The sequence below is a fragment of the Pleurodeles waltl genome, chromosome 7 (genome assembly GCF_031143425.1).
Source record: "Pleurodeles waltl isolate 20211129_DDA chromosome 7, aPleWal1.hap1.20221129, whole genome shotgun sequence".
In the NCBI taxonomy this organism is placed as follows: Eukaryota; Metazoa; Chordata; class Amphibia; order Caudata; family Salamandridae; genus Pleurodeles; species Pleurodeles waltl.
In genome coordinates, this window is record NC_090446.1 from 1417275971 (window position 1) to 1417299431 (window position 23461).

At 50.2% G+C, this 23461-nt stretch overlaps 1 protein-coding gene and 1 long non-coding RNA gene across 3 annotated transcripts in view; one reads left to right on the forward strand and one right to left on the reverse strand.

The window, feature by feature from the left end:
* The window catches only part of LOC138246422 (uncharacterized), a 274958-nt gene extending 271751 nt beyond the window's left edge, over positions 1–3207 (forward strand). For both annotated transcript variants that reach the window (XM_069201032.1, XM_069201033.1), the window contains exon 104: positions 1370–3207. In XM_069201032.1, coding sequence (XP_069057133.1) covers positions 1370–1539 — 170 coding nt within the window. In that variant the 3' untranslated portion in view covers positions 1540–3207. The remainder of the gene's footprint in view (positions 1–1369) is intronic.
* The window catches only part of LOC138246423 (uncharacterized), a 47256-nt gene that overhangs the window by 5458 nt on the left and 18337 nt on the right, over positions 1–23461 (reverse strand). The window lies entirely within an intron of this gene.

Below are 23461 nucleotides of genomic sequence, written 5' to 3' on the forward strand. Positions count from 1 at the left end.
GGCCTCTCTCTATACATTGATGTGGGCTATATACAATGATAGCCACAAAAATATGGAGAATTAAAATCGGTAGACGTTGAAGAGTTCCTCTACCAATAGATTAGACTGATGCAAGGTGGGTGAAGCGAGAAAACTGATGATTTCATCAGCTCCTGGACTGACGTCATTTTGACTTACTGAAACAACTTTATTCTGTAGTTTTACTCAGTAACTGGACTGAATAAAGAAGTACAGAAATTGCCTTGTTGTCTATACACTTACAACTAGCTTATTTTTTCCACTGTGCACACACTCATCGCTTCATATTAAACCTGTTTCAAGTCTTGGAGACCTGTTTTAAGCAAAGCCAACATTAGGTAAAGTGCTTGCCTTCAGATAATTTAATGAATGCAACACGCACATTTCTTTTGGTTTCCTCAAGTCTGGGAGCTGAGGGATGGTAAGAGTATTGGTGGAAGGTGATGCAAGACAGTGTATTCGGTCCCTTAGTTATATGGAACAGAAAGTGTTTATATCAGCACAACCAGTGGGATTGCTGAGTGATGGATGATACCATCCCACGCTTGTTTCTGTAGACCATTATTGATTCCCTTTATGTGAATAGTTATGGAGGGATTCCAAGAGAGAACAGAATATGTGAATCTAGTGTAGATATTTTAAATTTCTTTTGGCCTCTTCCTATATTGATTTGAGATATATAATGATAACACACGAACCGTGCTCCAACTGCAGAATTGTGGAGACTTAAAATCTGTAAACTTTGAAGACTTCCTCTACCATTGGTCTGATACAGGTGAAACAAGAAAGTTGATGAAATCAGCAGCTCCTGTACTATTTTCAATTGACTCCTTACCTAAACAACTGTACTCTGTTGTTGAACCATGGAAAGAAGTACAGAAACTTGCCTTGCTGCCTATACACTTTTCACAACTCGTTTCTTCCTTATACTGTACACATACTAAGCTCCTTACACTAAACTTACCTCAAGACTTGGAGACCGTGGCTTAGCACAGAAGGCATTGGGTAAAGTGCTTCTCTACTGATAAAATAATGCATGCAACACTCACATTTGCTCTGGTTTTCTCAAGTCTTTGAGTTGAGGGATGGTAGGAGAATTGATGGAGGGTGATGCAGGGCAGTGTACCTGGTTCCTTGAGTTTATGAGACAAAAAGTAAAGGAGTCTAAATGGCTGGGGAACCTCCAGTCTTCCACTAGATGGATAAGGTCAAGTCATCAGATGCCATTATACGCTTAGAACAGCAGAACTGTGTTGAACGGTGTCTCACTAAAGGATGAAAGGGTCTTACACTATACTTGGTTAATAAATGTATAGTCTTAAATTAAAAACTAATTTTTGTTTGTGTTCAGCTTATGTAGAATCCCCATCCAACAACAAGAACAACAACAGCAACAACAACGATGATGAACTACATGAAATACTGACACTTCAAGCCCTGTTGAGTGGTTCACACCATTCTGCTGCCACCTGTCTGCCATTGCTGCTACTGCTCTGCTGGCTGGTAATTGTCATGAGTTGAAGACCCTGAGGAACAAACGAGACTCCCTAACAAAAGCAATGGGATCCAAGGCCATCATTGCCACCTCCTCAGTAAAGCGTGTTTCAATTCAACTCCAGAAAAGCGAAAGCCATTTTAAGGTCCAGCCACTGATAGACTCAGATCTGCTTTGTGAAAAGCAGTAGGAGTCAGGCAGGAGTCGCAAACAACAGTCTTGCATCAAACAAAAGAATTAAAAACACTGCTTTTCACCCTCTTGCAGATAACAGGCTGTTCTGCGGTTTTTGATGGGTCAGATGGCTTTCCAGTTTATGTTTTGTATTCAGAATGTTGGATAGGAAGGCAAAGGCTTTGCTGCTTGCAGTCTGTATATGAATGGTTTTGAAATTAGATTTTTTGATAGATCTGAACACCTTAAATCTTTTAACCCTCATCATCTATCATTGGTAGCACAAACTGCCATATGTTCTCAATATGCACTAAATAGAGCTGCCATATATTAACGTACTTGATTACTGTGAGTTATTCAAAATAAAACTGAGTATAAGGTAATACACTGTCCAGTACAAATCACTGCCCGTCCTTAATGTTTCTCAAAACAAATCACCATCTTATAGTTTGCTGACCATGACAAGTGTGTTGAGCTTTTCCCTTTACAAATTTAGACTTGACGTCACTGGCTTCCACCAAAGTTAATCTAATTTCATAGCTGAATTTCTAAACAGGCTTTCCTTTTTCCTCAGCTACCTCATCATCACTTTTTTTAAATACCCCAGAAACCTGCTAACTTCTTGAAATTCTGTTCTTTAAACAGGTGGTTGGTGCTAAAGCAAATATTTTTCTTGTAGATAACCAGATGTTGTTTGGTATTTAGGTGGAGGTTTACTAAATAAATAATAATAATACCTTGTTTCGATTGGAAATAGGCAGTATTGTCACAGTTGTGTGAATTGTATGATCACCTGATTGAACGTGGCTGTTTGATAATGTTATTGTATTGGTTAAATTTACCAATCATTCGTACCTTCATCGTGAAAGATGTTGTATGAATGATGCTATTCAGTTGAATCCACGTGCCACCAGTTAGATAGCAGAATGGGTTCAGAAGCAAATGAGCTTATGGTGATGTGATCTGCTTTGTTAAATCTAGATCTTGTTATAATAAATCAAGTTGTACTGCAAAAAGTGTCCATTTCTGTTGCACTACATTTATTGAATTCTGTTCTGGCAAACCCTACACTGTTGTGAGCAGATGTAGCACAAACTTTCAAGATTCACATAGTTTCGAAAAGCTGAAAAGTATGTATTTAGATTAAAAAATAATAAAATGGAGGAAAATGTTTGCCTTTCTAACACAACTCAGTTGTCTAGCTCATCTGCCCCTGTGTTACATAGTAAGAAGAATTATGAATGGACTTGTACATTGATGCATCTATTCCAATTGGTCGCATACATGCATTTGTGCACTTGCCATCATGCATATCAATATGTGCCTATTTTTAGTTGTTCTTTTTGACGAAGGAAGGTCTGTATGTTCATTATGATGGAGCCAACATTTGTACTTTGAATCATTTTTGTATTTTAAATTGTGGGTTCTTTTGTATCCTATCCTGATTGCTTTCATGTTGGGTGGTGATTCAACTATGTAAGAATATTTATTTATTTAAAATAAATTTTTCTGTGCATTAATGATGCTTTCCATTAATTTCTATCCTCTGCACATTTCCGACTGGATTTCCTAATTCATTATTTTATTTAGGCACTTTACAAATGAGAGATAACCATTACTCACAGCAGAATGACAATACAAGAATGAGAGTTTTATTTAATATGTATGAAACTGAACTGTATTTAAATTGCATGTCTATAGCGCCTACCACAGCTGAAGAGGCGTATGTAACAGAGTGTGCATAGCAAGTCAGATGTCTTGAAAGACGTAAAATAAAGATAGTACAGAAAAGGAACATGGGGGAGTGACCATGAAGGTGGGTTTAAGGAGTCTAAGAGTCAGCCAATGGATAGATGGCATTGATGTCTCTTTAGCTGCTTCCTGTTTGAGAAGAGTGAGCGTCAGTTCTTCTAATGTTTCCGGCTATTGTGGCCCTCCTGAAGGGGCATAGGGCATTGTAAATCTGCATGTCTCAATCCCAGAGATAAGTAGAAGAGCAGCAAAGTATAGAGGGTTTTCAGGGATGTTGCTCTCTATGCAATGCAGCTGAGCTTGAATTTGTGCAATGTGTTTAATGATAACCAAAGGATTCTTGTGAGAATGGGGACACTCTAGGCAATCACTTTAGATGAAAAAACCTTTTGCTGCAGAATGCAGGATGGCTTTGAACAGGACCTTGAAAGATTCAGGAGTCCAGGCAGGATGACATTGTCAAAATTGAGACTACTAACTTGTGAACTATCATTGTAGTTGCTGTGAGAAATCGGATTGTATGATGACATGGGTGTGAGCCTTGGTCAACAAACAACCACAATCCCTTGCAGGGTTAGCCACAAAAAGTCACTAAATTAATTTGTGCTTAAAACTGGGTAGCTTGGCACAAAAAGCAGTGAGGCTTAATTTAGAGGCAATATGTAAAGTATTTAAATAGCACACACACAGTAATAAAGTGAAAACACAACACAAGAAGAATCCTGAACCAATTTAGAAATATAGAGTAAAGGTCAATAACTAACTTGACACCAAAACAACACAAATCTAATCAGTATAATTGAGATTATGAATTTTAAAAGTCTATGATTCAAAATAATGCTTAAAAGATAAAAGCACCAATTGCATGCATCTGGTCACGGTTACCACCACAAACAAGGGTCCAAGAGTGTATGGAGACCTCACTCAGGCTGGGTCCAGATGCAGGTTCAAAATCCGAGGACCATTGTGAAGAGTCAGGGCACAAACTGTTCAGTGGGGCTGTGCCCAGCTCCACCCCCCATCCTGCCAGTGTCATAGTTTGACTCTTGCTCAAGGCAAGACTGCTGGTTTCAGGATGACAGTACTTATGCTTGTAGGCGACTGTGCCAGTCCTACAACAAATCGCAACTGTTGTCCCAACCCTCCCGGCTCACAAGCAGCACCTCACCAAAATCCTAAACAGTAAAAGGTGATTTGTGGCAGCCTTTGCGCATGGACTCAAGAGTGTGACATCTCAGGGAGTGTCATGGTTAAACAGAGATTATCCCTTACTCACATGAACATCATGTCTCAATCAAACACAGACAATGAAGAAGGTGCAGTAAAGTTTTCAGTAGGTTTCATTTAGCAAAATTGCAAGCTGCGATAAGTTGTATGGGCTGCAATGATTAGGATAATGAACAGTGCAAGAGTCATTATTACAAAGACCCCCACCATCTTGCATTAATATGTAATGACATAGCGTATGAGATATGTCCTAATACCCTAGCATAATGAGCCTAACCTCTAACCTAAAAGACATCTAAGAATGCTAAACCTAATCTGCAATGCCAGGTCCATGAGAAGAGCTCCCCAGCCCTTGTTACCTTGGAATGAGGTCTCTAGTTCAGATTCCGTAGGGATACGATGACTGGGTCAGCGCCAAGGCGACGTGCCGCATCAATAGCAACAATGGCATCTAGTCAGAATCCCTATGACTATCTGTTTAAGTGAGGAGTATTTATACAGATCTGCTTGGACCCCTGATATAGTTCTCCTCCCAAACAATAGATAACAAGACATGCTTGGGATGATAATGTATATAAACAATTCCCTTGAAAGTGTGAAGTGGGAAAGTACCAAATGTGAACACCTACAGTTTGTTTATCTTTGTCTCTTGATATTGACGGCTTAGCACGGTGGCACTGATAACGCAAAACTAAAACATGGGCCTTACTAAAAATAAGGCAGCCGTCTTACAAGATGTAATGAAATAAATGTGCTAAAACAGAGCAAGCTAAGTAGGGTAAAAGTCACTAGGCGACGAGGGCACGAGTCTGCAAGCCAAAGGCTAAGCTAACTGCTGTATCCCATTAAAACAAACCAGGATTTACTACACTCTCCTCATTGCCGTAACAAGTATGATGCCATAGTAGTGACACCAGTGAAGGTGAATGAACCTTAATGGTTAAAAAGCGCTCTGGACTAAAAGCTAAAAACATAAAAACTAGGTAAAAATCATATTTAAAAACATGTTAAAACCCACAATAGTTAACAAACATTATTAAATAGTTATTTTTAAGCCATAGATACAGCTTACATGTCTTTGCAACATTTTTAATTACTGGGGTGGATGAGTCTGAAGAAAATTCATCAATGTCGATGAAGTAACGAGAAGCAGTCTCTGCAAATACAGGAGCAGGTGCATCTCCAGTGGATGGATCCACTTCGCGTGGAGGCTCAAAGTAGACAGTGTTGTCAGTCTGTGTAGTGTTGGTGTAGAAAAATTCCAAATCTTGGACAGGTGCTGTCATTGAAGTGGTAACTGGAATCAGCAAGAGCTCATTTTCTGCCCTCCCTACGGTCAAGGAGATATTTGTAGCATTGTTGGACATTGTTCTATAGTCCGAAGTAGTGTTGTTATTTCTGCTTTGAAGAGGTATGTCCTGTTGGGTAGTGAGAGGGGACCGGGAAATAGTCAAGAGACCTCTGGGTCTACCGTGCAGGATTGACCACATGGTGAACTTTGACGTTATCAATGTAAATTAATCTGTTTGCTCTGGAACCAGGCAGTGGTGGTAAGATGATAGTTCTAGTACCTTATACTCCCAGGACTGGGACCGGTGCTCTGTAGGATAAATTCCTTCTTCACTGCGATCTTTTCACAAACCAGACCCTCAACCTTAGGAATCCAGCCAGTGGAAGTTGTTGTTAAATCCCTTATTCCTAAGGTGGCAGCAATGGCGGATGATTTATCATCACAAAATTGCTGAAGCTCCTGTAAAACAGTGAAACATTCATGCATGTCAAACAGTGTGTCTGCTTCCCCAAACCAGGGCCATCACGATCTGAGACATACATAGGTATCCCAAAGTGAACCTCATATGGAGTGTCCCCCCCCAAGTAATGTCTTGGCAGATTATTCAGTGCTCGCTGGACCCCATGCAGGTGATGAAGCCAGTTGCGGCCAGAACCTAATACTCTAGCTGTTAAGCATTGGTTTAGATCATGGTTCTGCCCCCCGAATTTCCCTCGGGATGGTATGGTGAGGAGTAGTGGAGTTCAACACTTATCGCCCCCATTGTGTCCCTGAATGCCATGGAGGCAAATGCATGGCCCTGCTCCGAATAGAATGATGCAACTGCATATGTACCGATAAAGATCAGCAAGTCTTTTATAACAGTTCGAGAGTCAGGCGACCGCTGAGGTCATACCCACAGGAATCTAGAACAAGAATCTACAGCGACTAAGATGTATTTGTATGCACCATCAGATGAGGTGGACCACAGTGGTCCAGGTACACACATTGTAGTGGCCTGCTGGACACTAAGAGGGATGCCTTTGTGGGCGTTTGATGTTTGAGCCCTTCGTTTGCTGACAAAGGTCACAACAAAGGACATAGGGGGTCATTCCAACCCTGGCGGTCGGTGTTGAAGCGGCGGCTGACCCGCCAACAGGCTGGCGGTTAAAAAAATGTAATTCTGACCCTGGCGGAAACCGCCAACAGAGACCGCCACTTCAACACTCCGACCGCCACGGCGGGACAAACATACAGCGCGGCGGTCACCGCCAACAGACAGGCGGCAGACAATGTACCGCCCACCCTATCACAACCCACCAATCCGCCACCTTTTCCGGGGCGGTAGCCCCGCCGATAAAAACACGGCGGAAACAGCCATTTCAAACGGAAAACGCTCATCTCCATATACCCCACGAGGAATCTGGACAGCATGGAACCCGAACTCCACATCCTCCCAGCTATTGTCTTCCTGCTCCTCTACCAGGAGCACGAACGCCGGCGCAGAAGACAACGGTGAGTACTGCACCTACGACACAGGGGAGGGGGGAGGAGAAAATATTACGGGTACACACATACGCGACACACCCACCCCCACCCTCACCCACTACAACACACATATCAAAGCATAGCAATACATCACAGTTACACCCCCCAAACCCCCCGGAAGAATGCAAAGACAAAAGGAAATTATCATAAACAGTCGAATATATTGTATCACTGGCTTATAAAAATATCACACATTTAAAACTATTATATACATTAATATTAAAAGTCCGATAATTTTTGCAGGCATTGTCCGTGGACCACTGGGCCCAAATCACATGGGCAAAGCCCACACAGGATACCTGACACCATCCTGGGGAGTGCAAAGCCACAGTCTCTCAAGTCTCTACACTGGGTGGGTTGCCCACTGTGCCATCCTGGGGAGTGCAAAGCCACAGTCTCTCAAGTCTCTACAGTGGGTGGTTTGCCCACTGTGCCATCCTGGGGAGTGCAAAGCCACAGTCTCTCAAGTCTCTACAGTGAGTGGTTTGCCCCCTGTGCCATCCTGGGGAGTGCAAAGCCACAGTCTCTCAAGTCTCTACAGTGGGTGGTTTGCCCACTGTGCCATCCTGGTGAGTGCAAAGCCACAGTCTCTCAAGTCTCTACAGTGGGTGGTTTGCCCACTTTGCCATCCTGGGGAGTGCAAAGCCACAGTCTCTCAAGTGGATGACAGTCTCCACTGGTTCTGGAGGGGGCTTGGTGCCCAGAGTGCTTCGTGCAGCCCTGCCCGACACAGATGAGGGCCTGCCCCTTCTGCCAATGGGCCAGCGGTGCTTGAGACGGCGGTGCCCTGTTCAGCGGTGCTTGAGATGAAGGGCCCAGTGCAGCGGTGCTTGAGATGAAGGGCCCAGTGCAGCGGTGCTTAAGATGAAGGGCCCAGTGCAGCGGTGCTTGAGATGAAGGGCCCAGTGCAGTGGTGCTTGAGATGAAGGGCCCAGTGCAGCGGTGCTTGAGATGAAGGGCCCAGTGCAGCGGTGCTTGAGACGGCTGTGCCCTGTTCAGCGGTGCTTGAGACGGCGGTGCCCTGTTCAGCGGTGCTTGAGATGAAGGGCCCTGTTCAGCGGTGCTTGAGACGGCGGTGCCCTGTTCAGCGGTGCTTGAGATGAAGGGCCCTGTTCAGCGGTGCTTGAGATGAAGGGCCCAGTGCAGCGGTGCTTGAGCTGAAGGGCCCAGTGCCGCGGTGCTTGAGATGAAGGGCCCAGTGCAGCGGTGCTTGAGATGAAGGGCCCTGTTCAGCGGTGCTTGAGACGGCAGTGCCCTGTTCAGCGGTGCTTGAGACGGCGGTGCCCAGTCCAGCGGTCCTTGAGATGAAGGGCCCAGTGCAGTGGTGCTTGAGATGAAGGGCCCAGTGCAGCGGTGCTTGAGATGAAGGGCCCAGTGCAGCGGTGCTTGAGACGGCGGTGCCCTGTTCAGCGGTGCTTGAGATGAAGGGCCCTGTTCAGCGGTGCTTGAGATGGAGGGCCTTGTTCAGCGGTGCTCGAGATGGAGGGCCTTGTTCAGCGGTGCTCGAGATGAAGGGCCCTGTTCAGCGGTGCTTGAGAAGAAGGGCCCAGTGCAGCGGTGCTTGAGACGGTGGTGCCCTGTTCAGCGGTGCTTGAGATGAAGGGCCCTGTTCAGCGGTGCTTGAGACGGCGGTGCCCTGTTCAGCGGTGCTTGAGATGAAGGACCCTGTTCAGCGGTGCTTGAGACGGCGGTGCCCAGTTCAGCGGTGCTTGAGATGAGTGTCCAGGTCAGCGGATCCGGCCATGGCATGGATGTCACTCGCCACCTGACATGTGGCTGGCGGGGCCTTCCTGCCCATCTATCTGGTGGCTTGCGGGGCCCTCCTGGGCTGCAGTCCCGGGCCTGTGGGTGTCCTCCTGCCCACCTGGGACGTGGCTTGCGGGGCCCTCCTGGGCTGCAGTACCGGGCCTGTGGGTGTCCTCCTGCACACCTTTGATGGGGCTGGTGGGGCCCTCCTGGCCAGCAGGCCTGCTGGCGGACTTGTCGGGCATGCTGCCCTTCCCACCCTTCCCTAGTCGCCTGTGGCCCTTCCCCACCTTTGGCGGTGTGCCAGGTGGCACCCCACTTCCAGCCGGAGCTATGGTAGGGATTTTGGTCCCCGGGGTCTTTGGCCTCTCGCGCCGGGCACTGGCAATCTTCGGGTGCTTTTCCGGGGGTGGGCTGGCCGTGCCTTGGCTCCTAGCAGAACTAGCTGCCCTTGAGGGTGCGGGACTCCACAGTCCTTGGCAAACAGTCTTTATAGGTCCTGGTTTTGTGGTGGCTGAGGTGCTGATTGGAGTCTTATGAGATGGACAGGGTGGGGGAGTTGTTGGAAAGAGGTCAAGTTTGGAAAGGAAAAGCAATTTAGAAAGAGAGGGACGGGTAGGTGTAGTGGGTATGGGAGTGGAGGAAGAGGATGTGGTTGTAGGAGTGTGAAGTCTGGTGTCTTTGGGTGCAGGTGCTTGGGCTGGAAGCTGTCGTGAGGTGGATGGCTGTTGGGTGGGTGGCTGCCTGCGTTTGTGTAGTTTGGAAGAGGGGGTGACAGACACACTGGGAGAGGACACAGGGGACGTGTAAATGGTAGTGGGGGTGGTGACTGCACGTGTGCGGAGTGTTCTGGTGGGTGTGCTGGTGATGGATGTAGTGGCTGAAGATGTTCTGCATGCAAGTGTGAATGGAGACGTCACAGGGAGGGAGGAGGGAGACGAGGAGGAGGGGGACACAGAGGAGGCAGTGGGTGTTGGTGTGTCTGCATGTGGATGTTGCTTGTGTGAATGCTTGTGTGATGTGTGGTGCTTATGTCTGGATGAGCTTCCCTTGGGTTTTGAGGTGTGTGCAGGCTGGTCTGATGGTGTGTCTGGGATGGGCAGAGTTACAGGGGATTGGGTCTGGGTGGAGGAAGTTGGAGGGGGGAGGCTAGAGACAGGGACAATGGCTGCTGTCAGTGCTGAGGCCAGAGCGTTGAACGATCGCTGATGGGCAGCCTGACTAGAATGAATGCCCTCCAGGTATGCATTACTCCGGTGCACCTCCCTTTCTACACCCTGGATGGCATTCAAAAGGGTAGACTGCCCAACAATGATGGTCCTCAGGAGGTCAATGACCTCCTCACTGAGGGCAGCAGGGGTGACAGGGGCAGGGCCTTAGGTGCCTGGGGCGAAGGAGATGCCCACCTTCCTGGGTGAGCGGGCACTGGGCAAACGCTGAGGGGCTGCTGGGAGGGCGGTTCTGGTGCGCTGGGTGGTGGCTGTACCTGTTGTTGCGGGGGGCACGGATGTTGCCGCCACCACAAGGGAGCTCCCTTCAGAGGACGAGTCGCTGTCACTGACATCAGCACGAGTCCCCGCTGTGGAGCTCCCCTCGCCCTCCGTCCCACTGGTGTATTCTGACTCCGTTGCATGGCCCTCCAGGGCCATGTGGGATGCAGCTCCCTCGTGCTCCGATGCCACTTCTCCTCCGCCTGATGATGCTAATGCACACATGAACAGGAAGACCAGAGAAAAGGGTGGGGGAAGAAATAAAGACATGTTGAGTGCATGCATAGGCGACACCGTTGGCTGAGAGGACAGACACAGAAGCCCCCTGCACTACGCCGCGCACTTGGGGTCCACTACTCAATCCGTGGGACATGGCCTACAAGCCTATGGACGACAACTGCACACATAGATGACACAGGGCCATGGATACCTGTACTTGGAACCCTACAGAGGTGGGGGGCGGGGGCACAGGGCCATGCCTTACGGAGGGGCCTAGCCTACAGAAATCGCCCTGGCCTAGGGATACCCACAGCCCTCCTCCCCCACCTAGACACCTCCACTGCGCGCAAAGTCAGCAGAATGTGTTTGCACTCACCCCCTTGTGTCTGCTGTGATGTCCTCACGCTCCCATCCAAATCGGGGTAGGCCACCGCCAGGATCCGGGACATCAGGGGGGTCAAAGTATGACTGGCACCCCTCCCACGTTGGGAGGCCATCCCCAGCTGAGCCTCTGCCGTCTTCCTGCTCCAGCGTCGGATGTCCTCCCACCTCTTCCGGCAGTGGGTGCCCCGTCTGTTGTGGACCCCCAGGGTCCGGACGTCCTTGGCGATGGCACGCCAAATAGCGACTTTCTGGTGGGTGCTGACCTATGTGACATGTACAGGGAGAGAAAAATAGTCATCACCTTCTGCATGCTCGATGTGAGTGGCCCCCCATCTCCACCCTTGCCATGTGGCACATGCTCTCATCTGTCGTTTGATGCATGCCTCAATCGCTCCCCTCCCCACCATCTTTCATCCACCCCACTCAACACAGGCATTGCCCAATAAGCATGGTCCCAGTGTACTTACCTGTTAGTCTGGAGGACCGTAGAGTAGCACATACTGGGGGAGGACCCCATCCACAAGTTTCTCCAACTCCTCCACAGTGAAGGCAGGGGCCCTTTCCCCAGTCGCATGAGCCATTGTCTCTTCCAGACCGAGGTCACAGCAGCACTTGCAGTGTAGGTCCTCTCCTGTGGAAGATCAGGTATCGAGTGATTAAGCAGATAGAAAATGGCGGTCACGCCCGCGGCGGTGCGTACTGCGGCGGTGCGTACTGCGGCGGTGCGTACCGCGACCGCCGGCGCACATCGTCATTGGCTCCTGAAACCCATAGGGTTCAATGTTAACCAATGCGGCTTTGCGGCGCGTTCTTCGACCGCCTACCGCCGCAGTGTGCCACGCCAGCGCATTGACCTCACATCCCACTGTCGCACTTCACAGGTCAGGCAGCCGCCATTTCAAGGGCCCACATGGCTTAATTTCTACTGCGTCACACATACCTAGGCCTTGCATCAACAGTCATACAAGCCATTCAATGCATTGTGAATCGTGTTATGTGCAAGCTGTGGGAACGTACCTGTGGGTTGATTGACTCTGTGCTCACTGTTGTCCTTCATAGGCACCGTCCGCTGGGACATGCGAGGAGATGGAGGAATCTTCCTGTGTACAGAGCGCTGGTGGACCTGTCGACATTGGAGGAACGACATGTCAAACTGACATACAGGCTTGACCGAGCCACTATACAGGAACTGTGTGCCTAGCTGGAGCCAGACCTGATGTCACCAATCCGTCAACCCACAGGGATCCCCCCTCTAGTGCAGGTGCTGTCAGTACTCCATTTCTTTGCAAGTGGGTCATTTCAAACAACAGTGGCCATATCATCAGGGATGTCCCAGCCCATGTTTTCCAAGGTGTTGTCCAGAGTTTTGTCTGCCCTGCTCAAACACATGCGGAGATACATCATTTTCCCTGAGGTGGGGGATTTGGTTACAGTGAAGGGTGATTTCTATGCCCTTGGACATATTCCCAACATCATTGGTGCCATTGATGGGACACATGTTGCTTTGGTCCCCCCCAGCAGGAGTGAACAGGTGTACAGGAACAGGAAGAGTTATCATTCCATGAATGTACAGATGGTGTGCTTGGCAGACCAGTACATCTCCCATGTTAATGCCAAGTTCCCTGGGTCAGTGCATGACGCCTACATCCTGCGGAATAGCAGCATCCCGTATGTGATGGGTCAACTCCAGAGGCACCGGGTGTGGATATTAGGGGACTCTGGTTACCCCAACCTGTCATGGCTACTGACCCCAGTGAGGAATCCCAGGACAAGGGCAGAGGAACGGTACAATGAGGCCCATGGGCTTACTAGGAGGGTGATCGAGCGAACCTTTGGCCTCCTGAAGGCCAGGTTCAGGTGCCTCCATATGACAGGTGGATACCTAATGTACTCACCAAAGAAGGTGTGCCAGATCATCGTCGCCTGCTGTAGGCTTCACAACCTGGCTTTGCGACGCCAGGTGCCTTTTCTGCAGGAGGATGGTCCAGATGGTGGTGTTGTAGCAGCTGTGGAGCCTGTGGAGAGTGAAGATGAGGAAGCCGAAGAGGATGACATAGAGAACAGGAACACAGTAATACAGCAGTATTTTCAATGACACGCAGGTAAGAGTACACACCGGCATATTACATTTACTTAAAGACTTCTACCTCTCTACTGTCTGACTTTTTCCCCCAGTGTATGGTAACTGTGTTGTGACTTTCCCTTCCGTTTTCAGAGATGTGGGCCCCACTGCGTGACATCTGCTTTGTTTCCCCATGGACTACAGCTGTGTGACAGCGGTTTGTTGGCATCACAATGTGAATGAACATTTTGGCACGGTCATGTCTAGTACATTTGTTAAAATCACAGCCAGACTCCAGATTGTTTATGTGCAATAAGTGTGTTTATTCAAGTGCTCTAAATTGGATGGGTGGTTGCAAATCGGTGAGGAGTGATGGTGGAGGATTGTCCATGGCAGAGTCCAGACTATCAGTATCACAGGTGCATTGTCCAAATGCCTGTGGAAAGTGGAGCAGGAGCAGTTTAAAGTTGGACAGGGTGACAATGTGGGACAGTGGGATGACAATCAGGGCGGTATCCTTTGCTGGCGGGGGTCTTGACATCTTACTCTGTCTTCTTCCTGGATCTCAGGGCCCGCTTGCGGGGTGGTTCTCCTTCTGCAGGGTGTGGGGTTCTGGTGGCCTGTTGGTCTTGTGTCAGGGCCTCCTGTCCACTAGCGCCGGCGGAGGTGGTAGGCAGTTCTTGCTCCATGCTAGTGTCAGGGGCCCTTTGAGGTGCCACAGTGTCCAGCAATGTGGTGACTACCTGATTCAGGGCCACTACGATGGTACCCATGGCGGAACTGATGTTTCTTAGTTCCTTCCTGAACCCCATATACTGTTGCTCCTGCAGAAGCTGGATCTCCTGAAACCTAGCCAGGACCGTCGCCATCGTCTCCTGGGAGTGGTGGTATGCTCCCATGGTGGAGGAGAGGGCCTCGTGGAGAGTGGGTTCCCTGGGCCTGTCCCCCCCCTGTCGCACAGCAGCCCTCCCAGTTCCCTGTTTCCCTGGTCCCCTGGACCGTGTGCCCACTACGACTGGCCCCAGGTCCCTGTTGTTGTTGGGTTAGCCTGGGTTCCCTGTAGTGGTGGACACACCGCTGATTGACGTGTCCTGGGGACAGAGGTATGGGCCCGCTGGGTGGGTGCTGTGCTGGTGTTCCCAGAGGGGGGAAGGTCTGCTGTGGCCTGTGGCTGTCTGAGGGGAACCAAAGCAAAAACAACAAGTGATGGACGGAATGCTGAACATTGTCAAACACTCACCCCCAGTCATAGATCTGGGTTTAATCCATCGTTCTTTTGCTCACCATGCCACCCCAGTTTGGACCCAGCCATATGCAAATCAGTCTTGACCCTGTTCCTCAAGGGAACAGTCCAGACCGAACTGCCAAGCCAGGTCCTCACTGGACCGGAAACAAGCATCCTGGGACCGGTTTCGGGGTTTCACCCCTCATCAGCCAGGCTAGCTTGAATCCAGTGGCATGGGAAGCACGGGACCCACGTCTGGGCATACCCTTCCCACTTAGGGCAACAAAGCAAAAACAACAAGTGATGGACGGAATGCTGAACATTGTCAAACACTCACCCCCAGTCATAGATCTGGGTTTAATCCATCGTTCTTTTGCTCACCATGCCACCCCAGTTTGGACCCAGCCATATGCAAATCAGTCTTGACCCTGTTCCTCAAGGGAACAGTCCAGACCGAACTGCCAAGCCAGGTCCTCACTGGACCGGAAACAAGCATCCTGGGACCGGTTTCGGGGTTTCACCCCTCATCAGCCAGGCTAGCTTGAATCCAGTGGCATGGGAAGCACGGGACCCACGTCTGGGCATACCCTTCCCACTTAGGGCAACAAAGCAAAAACAACAAGTGATGGACGGAATGCTGAACATTGTCAAACACTCACCCCCAGTCATAGATCTGGGTTTAATCCATCGTTCTTTTGCTCACCATGCCACCCCAGTTTGGACCCAGCCATATGCAAATCAGTCTTGACCCTGTTCCTCAAGGGAACAGTCCAGACCGAACTGCCAAGCCAGGTCCTCACTGGACCGGAAACAAGCATCCTGGGACCAGTTTCGGGGTTTCACCCCTCATCAGCCAGGCTAGCTTGAATCCAGTGGCATGGGAAGCACGGGACCCACGTCTGGGCATACCCTTCCCACTTAGGGCAACAAAGCAAAAACAACAAGTGATGGACGGAATGCTGAACATTGTCAAACACTCACCCCCAATCATAGATCTGGGTTTAATCCATCGTTCTTTTGCTCACCATGCCACCCCAGTTTGGACCCAGCCATATGCAAATCAGTCTTGAATGTTTGACAATGTTCAGCATTCCGTCCATCACTTGTTGTTTTTGCATTTTTCGCCCTAAGTGGGAAGGGTATGCCCAGACGTGGGTCCCGTGCTTCCCATGCCACTGGATTCAAGCTAGCCTGGCTGATGAGGGGTGAAACCCCGAAACCGGTCCCAGGATGCTTGTTTCCAGTCCAGGGAAGACCTGGCCTAACAGTTCGGGCTGGACTGTTCCCATGGGGAACAGGGTCAAGACTGATTTGCATATGGCTGGGTCCAAACTGGAATGGCATGGGCAGCAAAAAAACGATGGATTAAACCCAGATCTGTGACTGGGGGTGAATGTTTGACAATGTTCAGCATTCCGTCCATCACTTGTTGTTTTTGCATTTTTCGCCCTAAGTGGGAAGGGTATGCCCAGACGTGGGTCCCGTGCTTCCCATGCCACTGGATTCAAGCTAGCCTGGCTGATGAGGGGTGAAACCCCTAAACCGGTCCCAGGATGCTTGTTTCCAGTCCAGGGAAGACCTGGCCTAACATTTCGGGCTGGACTGTTCCCATGGGGAACAGGGTCAAGACTGATTTGCATATGGCTGGGTCCAAACTGGAATGGCATGGGCAGCAAAAAAACGATGGATTAAACCCAGATCTGTGACTGGGGGTGAATGTTTGACAATGTTCAGCATTCCATCCATCACTTGTTGTTTTTGCATTTTTCGCCCTAAGTGGGAAGGGTATGCCCAGACGTGGGTCCCGTGCTTCCCATGCCACTGGATTCAAGCTAGCCTGGCTGATGAGGGGTGAAACCCCGAAACCGGTCCCAGGATGCTTGTTTCCAGTCCAGGGAAGACCTGGCCTAACAGTTCGGGCTGGACTGTTCCCATGGGGAACAGGGTCAAGACTGATTTGCATATGGCTGGGTCCAAACTGGAATGGCATGGGCAGCAAAAAAATGATGGATTAAACCCAGATCTGTGACTGGGGGTGAATGTTTGACAATGTTCAGCATTCCGTCCATCACTTGTTGTTTTTGCATTTTTCGCCCTAAGTGGGAAGGGTATGCCCAGACGTGGGTCCCGTGCTTCCCATGCCACTGGATTCAAGCTAGCCTGGCTGATGAGGGGTGAAACCCCGAAACCGGTCCCAGGATGCTTGTTTCCAGTCCAGGGAAGACCTGGCCTAACAGTTCGGGCTGGACTGTTCCCATGGGGAACAGGGTCAAGACTGATTTGCATATGGCTGGGTCCAAACTGGAATGGCATGGGCAGCAAAAAAACGATGGATTAAACCCAGATCTGTGACTGGGGGTGAATGTTTGACAATGTTCAGCATTCCGTCCATCACTTGTTGTTTTTGCATTTTTCGCCCTAAGTGGGAAGGGTATGCTCAGACGTGGGTCCCGTGCTTCCCATGCCACTGGATTCAAGCTAGCCTGGCTGATGAGGGGTGAAACCCCGAAACCGGTCCCAGGATGCTTGTTTCCAGTCCAGGGAAGACCTGGCCTAACAGTTCGGGCTGGACTGTTCCCTTGGGGAACAGGGTCAAGACTGATTTTCATATGGCTGGGTCCAAACTGGAATGGCATGGGCAGCAAAAAAACGATGGATTAAACCCAGATCTGTGACTGGGGGTGAATGTTTGACAATGTTCAGCATTCCGTCCATCACTTGTTGTTTTTGCATTTTTCGCCCTAAGTGGGAAGGGTATGCCCAGACGTGGGTCCCGTGCTTCCCATGCCACTGGATTCAAGCTAGCCTGGCTGATGAGGGGTGAAACCCCGAAACCGGTCCCAGGATGCTTGTTTCCAGTCCAGGGAAGACCTGGCCTAACAGTTCGGGTTGGACTGTTCCCATGGGGAACAGGGTCAAGACTGATTTGCATATGGCTGGGTCCAAACTGGAATGGCATGGGCAGCAAAAAAACGATGGATTAAACCCAGATCTGTGACTGGGGGTGAATGTTGGACAATGTTCAGCATTCCGTCCATCACTTGTTGTTTTTGCATGTCTGAGGGGAACCGACTGTCCCGAGGTCCCTGATGGACCGGGCTGGTCATCTAGATCCAGGGAGACAGAGCTGCTGTCCTCACTGTGGGCCTCTTCTGGGGGTGGAGTGGACATTTGTGGACCCTCCTGCGCGGTGACCTGGCGTTCGGGTCCTGCAGGGGTACAAAAGTATGGTTATTGCTTCTGTGTGTGCCATGGTGTGCAATGGGTGGGTGCCCGTGTACCCCAGTGCTGACATTCCTTTGTGGGGGCTGTTGTGACGGTGGTTTGGGGGGGGTTGTATGTGTATGTGCAGTGGGCATGCTTTGGTGATGGGTGTCCATGCTTTGTGGACGCATGCAGGGCTAGGTTTTGGGATGGGTGGGTTGTGATGGTGAGACATTTGCAAGGAGTAGGTGTGATGGGGGTGGTGGTGAGGGTGGGGTATGAGTTGGCATGCTGGTGGGGTGGGGGGGATGATGTAGTGAAGATGAGACTTACCAGAGTCCATTCCTCCAGCTACTCCTGTGAGGCCCTCAGGATGCAGGATGTTCAAGACTTGCTCCTCCCATGTTGTAAATTCTGGGGGAGGAGGTGGGGGTCCGCCGCCAGCCTGCTGCACTGCGATGTTGTGCCTGGATACCATGGAACGCACCTTCCCCCGTAGGTCGTTCCACCTCTTCCTGATGTCGTCCCGATTTCTTGGGTGCTGTCCCACAGCGTTGACCCTGTCGACTATTCTGCTACATAGCTCCATCTTCCTGGCAATGGTGGTGTGCTGCACCTGTGTCCCGAACAGCTGTGGCTCTACTAGTACAATTTCCTCCACCATGACCCTGAGTTCATCATCAGAGGACCTGGGGTGTCTTTGCGGTGCCATGGGGTGGTGTGGGTGATGTGTAGGGTGGATTGTGTGGTGCTAAGTGTGGTGATGTGTATTGTTGTGTTGTGTGAAGTGCGTGCTAATATTGCTGGGTGACAGTGAATTGGGCGTCTGGGTGCTCGGATGTCTTTTCTCGGTGTGTGTTCACGAATCTCTAGGAGTGGAAGTTTGTGGGTGATGTGGGTGTGTGTTTTATATTGTATTGAGTGTGTGGGAGTGGTGTGTGCATGTGTATCAGGTGTGTGTATTTTGAATTGTCCAATGTGGTTGTGTTTTGTAAGTGTGTGTGTATTTCGAGCACAGCGGTGTGTACCGCCAATGGAATACCGCGGTTGAAAGACCGCCGCGTGGATTCATGTGTCGTGATAGTGTGGGCGCATTTCTGTTGGCGTGACGGTGGAGGTTTGGTCATCGCCAGTTTCTCGCTGCCCTTTGGTGTGGCGGTCTTTTGTGGATGTCGGTATTTTGGCGGTTTGCCTGTTGTGGGTCAGAATGACCGTGGCGGTGTTATGGCGGTCCTCTGCACGGCGGTAAGCGCCTTTTACCGCCGAGGTTGGAATGACCCCCATAACGTTTTGTCTGTTTCTATAGACCTGGCAAACAGATGCGTTTATGTAAGAGTGTTACTGTGGCCAAGATACCAGCATGAGCAGATGCAACACCCTCATGCGCTGCTTTTATTAGATCTAATCTCTGGTCCTCGTTGGGGATCACTCAACCTCCAACCCCAGGAAGTGTTGCATAAGCAACATTCTGTGCACTGATGTGGTAAGAATATTTTGTAGGGTACGCTTTCAGGAGAGACTTGCCTTCAGCTAAAGCTTTCATGACAGTCAGAATTTCATTATCCAATCTTGTCTGAGAACGAGTCACTGCAGCCACAGAAGCAGTAGCTACTGCAGATTTGGCTGCTTCATCAGCCAAAGTGTTGCCTATAATGTGCACTCCTACACATTGGAGGCCACGTGTATGTACCACATTGACACACAGTAGCTTATCTTTGAGATCAGCCACCCTCACCCACAGAGTTTTGTGTTTTATGGTGGTCGCTTTGCAATCTCTAAACCCGTTTAGTCGCCAATGATTAAGATAATCATTGTAAGACTGGATGTAGTAGTATGAGTCGCAGACAATTAAGGTCAATGCTCCTGGTCCTGTGTGTCATAGCGCTAAAATAAGGGCTTTGAGTTCAGCCAACTGACTTGTGCAGTCCCCTAGGGTCGGCGTGTAGGTATTGTGTGGGTGGAAAACTCCATCCTTCATCACTCCATCCAAGCTGTGCAAGCGGCTGAATTGATGTTTCGTACCTACAGCTGGTTGTGCTGAACCATCAGTGTAAATGACATTATGGTGTCTGTCAAGAGGCAGGATATCTAGAGGAGCAGGGTACTTCTGTTCGTACTGGAGAAATTCCTGTGTCTGAAGTTTTGGATCAAAGATGTTGTCAACATTGGTGGCAGTCAGGTACGTTGCCCACGGAATTCAGCGTGGATGTGATGCTTTAGTGTTAGGAACGCTTTCTTTGGTGACGGCCTCAAAGGCTTGCACTAGGGTAACAACAAATGATGGGTCTCCCTTAGGCAAGTGGCCTCTCCTTAATGACAGTCATCTGAACTGCAGTTAGATTTTTTTTTCTGTGGGTGCAAAACATTGTTCTGCATTAGAATATAAATGAGATTTGTATGCTATGGACACTGTGTCGCCCTCGTTAAAGGTGACATAAGTAAACCCAATGGCACCAGCAATTATTCTGATGACCAAATTTGTTTCGTTGTCATGTGTTTGCAAGTGTTTTGCTTCTAGCATGTCCTGTTGCAATTCCCTAAGAATGCATGTATGTTCAACTGTCCAGTGTCTGCTAGAAAAATCAGAGCGTAGTAAGTCATAGAGTGGCTTGATATGTTGTGCATAGTCAGGAATGTATGTTCTGCCAAAATTGAAGAAACAAAGGCCCTCATTACAACCCTGGCGGTGGGTGTTAAAGCAGCGGTAATACCGCCAACAGGCCGGCGGAAAAATTGAATCACGACCATAGTGGAAACTGCCAACATAGACAGCCACTTTAACACTCCGACCGCCACGGCGGTAGAAACAAACACCGCAGCGGTAACTGGATGCCATGGAGCTCGAACTACACATCCTGCCCATGCTGCTCTTCCTCCTTCTGTATCAGGAGCAGGACAGACGCCGTTGACGACCACGGTGAGTACTGCACCTATAACACAGGGGAGGGTGGGAGGGAAAAGAGAGTGACACACACACCCAACACCCAATACCTCCACCCTCACCCACAACACCATACACACAAATACATGCGGCAACATTACATATACACCCCCCTCACCCACTGGAAGAACGCAAGGACAAAAGGAAATGATTGTAACGAGTGTAATCAATAAAAATCAGATAGTGCAATTTCAAAGATCAGTATATACAAATATGTACACCAACTACACAAGTCTGGATAGTGTTCAAATCATTGTCCTTGGACCAGTGGTCCCAAAATGCATGGGTGAAGCACACACAAGATACCCGACTCGAAATGGAGAGAACACTGCAGGGGCATCAGATTGAAATGAAACAGGCACCTCAGGGGAAAGGGGAGCACCTCAGATGGATGAAGGCATGACGCCACTGCTGCACGAGGGGGCTCCATGCCCTCTGCTGTATCCTGGGGAGTGCAAAGCCACAGTCTCTCAAGTCTCTTCAGTGGGTGGTTTGCCCACTGCTGTATCCTGGGGAGAGCAAAGCCACAGTCTCTCAAGTCTCTTCAGTGGGGGGTTTGCCCACAGCTTTATCCTGGGGAGTGCAAAGCCACAGTCTCTCAAGTCTCTTCAGTGGGTGGTTTGCCCACTGCTCTATCCTGGGGAGTGCAAAGCCACAGTTTCGCAAGTCTCTTCAGTGGGTGGTTTGCACACTGCTTTATCCTGGGGAGTGCAAAGCCACAGTCTCTCAAGTGGTTAACAGTTTCCACTGGTTCTGGAGGGGGCTTTGTGCCCAGAGTGCTTCATCCTGCCAAGGACTGAGGTAGTGGATTTGACTCTCCACTGGTTCTGGAGGGGGCTTTGAGCCCAGAGTGCTTCATCCTGCCAAGGACTGAGGTAGTGGATGTGAATCTCCACTGGTTCTGGAGGGGGCTTTGTGCCCAGAGTGCTTCATCCTGTCAAGGACTGAGATAGCGGATGTGAATCTCCACTGGTTCTGGAGGGGGCTTGGTGCCCAGAGTGCTTCACATGCAGTGTGACTGGTCCCTTTACCTCACATGGTTGTGTGTGCCACGAGATTGCCTAGGAACAGGTAGCATGATATGCCATGGAGGCAGAAACATACCCCACCCTGCTGCGGCTTCGTCTGCCACCTGCAGGTGGGACCAGTGGAGAGTCATTCCTCATGGAAGCTGGACAGGGTCCAGGAACTCTCCTCCAGCCTCGGACAGCTGCCCACTAGGGATGATAGCCACGTCAGCTGTGGTGGCACTGTCTGAGCATGTCGTGGGGCTGGTGGTGGTGCTTGCAGCGGTGTCTGTGGCGGAGGTGCTGGCGTTGGTGCATGTGTCTGCACCTGTTGAGGGACACAGCAGGACATCTCCTGCAGCCTCGGACGGCTGCCCACTGGGGATGATGCTGGGACTGTTGCTGAGGCAGAAGACGTGCAGGTGGCAGTGCTGGTGGCGGTGCAGGTGCAGGTGGCGGTGTCCACCGCCGTACAGGTTGGTGTAGTGGTTGACAGAAGGGGTGACTCTAGTCCCTCAGCCGGAGCCACCGTGCCCTGCCCTGACCTGCTCTTTGGCTTGTGTCCCTTCCCCCACCTTTGATGTTGCCGCTGGTGTCTTGCCACTGTCCACTTTTGGTGTGGAGGAGCCCTTGCTGGCTGGTAGGTACGGCTTCTCCCACCAGGATGTGGGCACCTTCTTCACCTTGGCAGGTGGCGGATTGTCCTTGGCCTCACTAGGTGGCACACTGGCAGCCCTGATGGGTGGTGCACTCAATGAGACCGCAGTTGCTGGCACCACTGTGTCTGGGGATTTGGTGGCTGAGGTGCTGGGCTGGGGCCTGGAAAGCCTGGCCGTAGGGGAAGGCCGGGGGGGGGGGAGGTGAAAAGAAGAGGTCAAAGTTAGCCAGGAAAAGCTTTTTAGACACACTGGGATGGGAAGATGGAGGGGGTTTGGGAGTGGAGGAAGAGGTAGTGGTTGTAGGAGGTGTACGTTTGCTGAATTTTGGTGAAGGTGCATGGGCCGGAGGCTGTTGTGAGGTGGATGGCTGTTGGGTGGGTGTGTGCCTGCGTTTGTGTAGTTTGGGAGGAGTGCTCACAGACACTCTGGGAGAGGACTCTGGGGATATGTGAATGGTAGTGGGGTGGTGATTGCACGTGAGCCGTGTGTGGTGATGGGCGTGCTGGTGATGGAGGTAGTGGCTGAGGATGTAGTGCATGCAGGTGTGAGTGAAGACGAGACAGGGAGGGAGGAGGAGATGGTGGAGGAGGGGGACACAGTGGAGGCAGTGGATGTTGCTGTGTCTTCATGGGTATGGTGCTTGTGTGAGTGCCTGTGGGATGTGTGGTGCTTATGTTTGCCATGTCCACTCGTGTGTTGATGAGTGTGCATGCTGGTCTGATGGTGTGCTTGGGATAGGCTGAGGTTTAGGGGATTGGGTCTGGGTGGAGGAAGTTGGAGGGAGGAGGCTGGACACAGGGACAATGGCTGCCATAAGTGCTGAGGCCAGAGCCTGAAATGCTCTCTGTTGGGCCGCCTGCCCAGAATGAATGCTTTCCAGGTATGCATTTGTTTGTTGCAAATGCCTCTCAATACCTGAATGGCATTCAAAATGGTAGATTGCCCAACAGTGAGGGATCTCAGGAGGTCAATAGCCTCCTCACTGAAGGCAGCAGGGCTGACTGGGGCAGGTGCTGAGGTGTCTGGGGTGAAGGAGATGC